The 2,254-nt window shown below is 31.1% G+C and overlaps 1 protein-coding gene across 1 annotated transcript in view; it reads right to left on the reverse strand.

Annotated features, from left to right (window-relative positions):
* Nucleotides 1-916, reverse strand: part of LOC107613362 (early nodulin-75) — a 2,079-nt gene extending 1,163 nt beyond the window's left edge. The window contains exon 1 of the mRNA XM_016315327.2: nucleotides 720-916. Coding sequence (XP_016170813.1) covers nucleotides 720-863 — 144 coding nt within the window. The 5' untranslated portion in view covers nucleotides 864-916. The remainder of the gene's footprint in view (nucleotides 1-719) is intronic.

Here is a 2,254-nt window from a genome sequence, read left to right on the forward strand (position 1 = left end):
TATATAGATTATTGTATAATCAATCTTATATCAAACACAATCATATATTCCAAAAATATTTTGTATCTTCTTCTTAAGAAAAAAAAGGTTAGTAAGGATCTATTAAAGATATTTATCTAATATAAAGTCTTGATTACACGTTTTTTAAATTACAAAAATCTAATTGAAAATTTTGTGAACCTAATTAAAATTATTAAAAAAAAATTATTTTCCACATCATTCGACAAACAATTTTTAATCTCTTAAGAAATACCCACAATTGCTTCCCACCGTATTTCATTTGTGCTAATTATTTTTGTTATGGATGAACGTTTGGTGTATTATTACTGCTATATTGAGTGAGAAATTGTGATTGTGATTGCAGGTAAAGAGAAATAGTCAGTCACGATTTCTCTGTGAAACAATACAATAGGAAATTGTTATTCACGATTTGTTTAAAAAAGTAAAAAAAAAAGTTCACTAAAATAAAATCTCCACTCACAATTTCTATTTTTTTAAAAAAATAATTGTGCAAAATGTCTCATTTTTTTTTCCATAACAACCTCCTATATTAATGAAATTTAACCAGGAACTCTATATTTTGGCAAATCACACATGTATTCCTAACATAAAAAAAAATTAGCCATTTATCCTTTTTAAATTGTGAATTAAAACATATCTCATAAATAAAAATGGTAATTTCAATATTTTAATTTAATACATTATAATTCCTATTTTACCTGTGTGTTTTCTTCTTCCTCTAGGGGAGGATGATGTCTTTTATGCTGTGGTGGGTAACTGTCAAGAGTGGGAACTCTAGCCACAGAATTTGCAACGGCAAATGCCAGTGCAAGTAGCAACACTAGAATGTATTTAGGACACATTTTATAATTATTTGTGAGAGGCTTCTATGTGGTGAAGAAATGTGAGGAGAGTGAAGGCCTTTTTATAATGAGAAGAAAGTTAAGATCATATGTCCCTCAACATGACACTTGTTTCTTCCTTGTATGTTTCAACTTTTTTCCTCTGTTGTGAATGTCATCTTCATCATCACTACATTATTCATGTGTGAGGAATAAGAAATTTCTTGTTCCTTTCGTTGGCGGCCTTAGCTTGTACCATTTTACCCGACATGATAATGGGTAACCTTATCAGTTACAAACATGTTAGATGTACATCAAAATTAACTACTAAAATCAGCTTTATATATTTGTGTATAAATATATGTATTGATTAACTCATTTTTAATGTGTATTTTATATTCTAACATATATTTTATACTAATAACTAATTTTAATAATTAATTTTAATATACAAATAATATTTTTGTAATAATGAGAAATAATTTTAGTGAGGAATAATTTTAGTGATTAAAATAACATTTTAGCGAGGAATAATTTTAGAGTGTAACTAAAAGTTAGATAATGTAACTGCAAATTTTAATGCTTAAGTGAATAGAGAGAGTAGCGCCCACCTTTGTGTATTTAGGTTTTACTAGTCTACATGTATTAATTTTGAACAATTAGTATTAATTTTCATTTTTGATTTAACAATATCGCCCCTCCTCCAACTATATTTATATGTTTATTTATTTTGACTCCAAATATTAGTTAACTCTGCTTTCATTTTTACTCACTTTTTTCAATCTATATTTAAATTAGGGATGGTAAAACTCCCCGAGATGCGGGGATCTTTGCGGGGACTGCTCCGAATGGGGACTGATTGTGGAGAATTTTTTCCGCGGAGATGGGGATGGGGGACAAAATTCTCCCGAAGCAGGCATGGGGACCCGAGCGGGATCCTCGCCCCGTCCCCGCTATTCCTCGAAATTTATGAATTTCCTGAATTATCCTTAATAGTTTATTTCTCATATTTATTTTTTAGTCATTTCTCACACACACATATATATAGAAACCCAAAACTCCTAATCTTTATTTGCATAACCCTTCTTCAATTCAGAAATCCCTAACGCTGTCCATACTCCATCAAACCTCTCTGTAGCCACCCCCTCGCCACCCTTCTCACCGCGTCGTAATTTCTATTTGCGGCGTTCCTTTTCGTAACTCTACCGTTGTGTCTATTCTCCTCTCTATTGCCGTGTCTCCCACCTCGTCCACTGCTTTGTCCTTTGTCTCATTGTTGCGTCCCCCATTGCGTCATTTCGAAAGAAGTCATCACCATCGTGTCATTTAGACTTTTGTATAAAATCTTGCAGTTTTTGTATAAGATAGATACTTGTTCATATGAAAATTAATAATTAGTTAAAACTATTATA

This window comes from Arachis ipaensis, chromosome B08, assembly GCF_000816755.2.
Source record: "Arachis ipaensis cultivar K30076 chromosome B08, Araip1.1, whole genome shotgun sequence".
In the NCBI taxonomy this organism is placed as follows: Eukaryota; Viridiplantae; Streptophyta; class Magnoliopsida; order Fabales; family Fabaceae; genus Arachis; species Arachis ipaensis.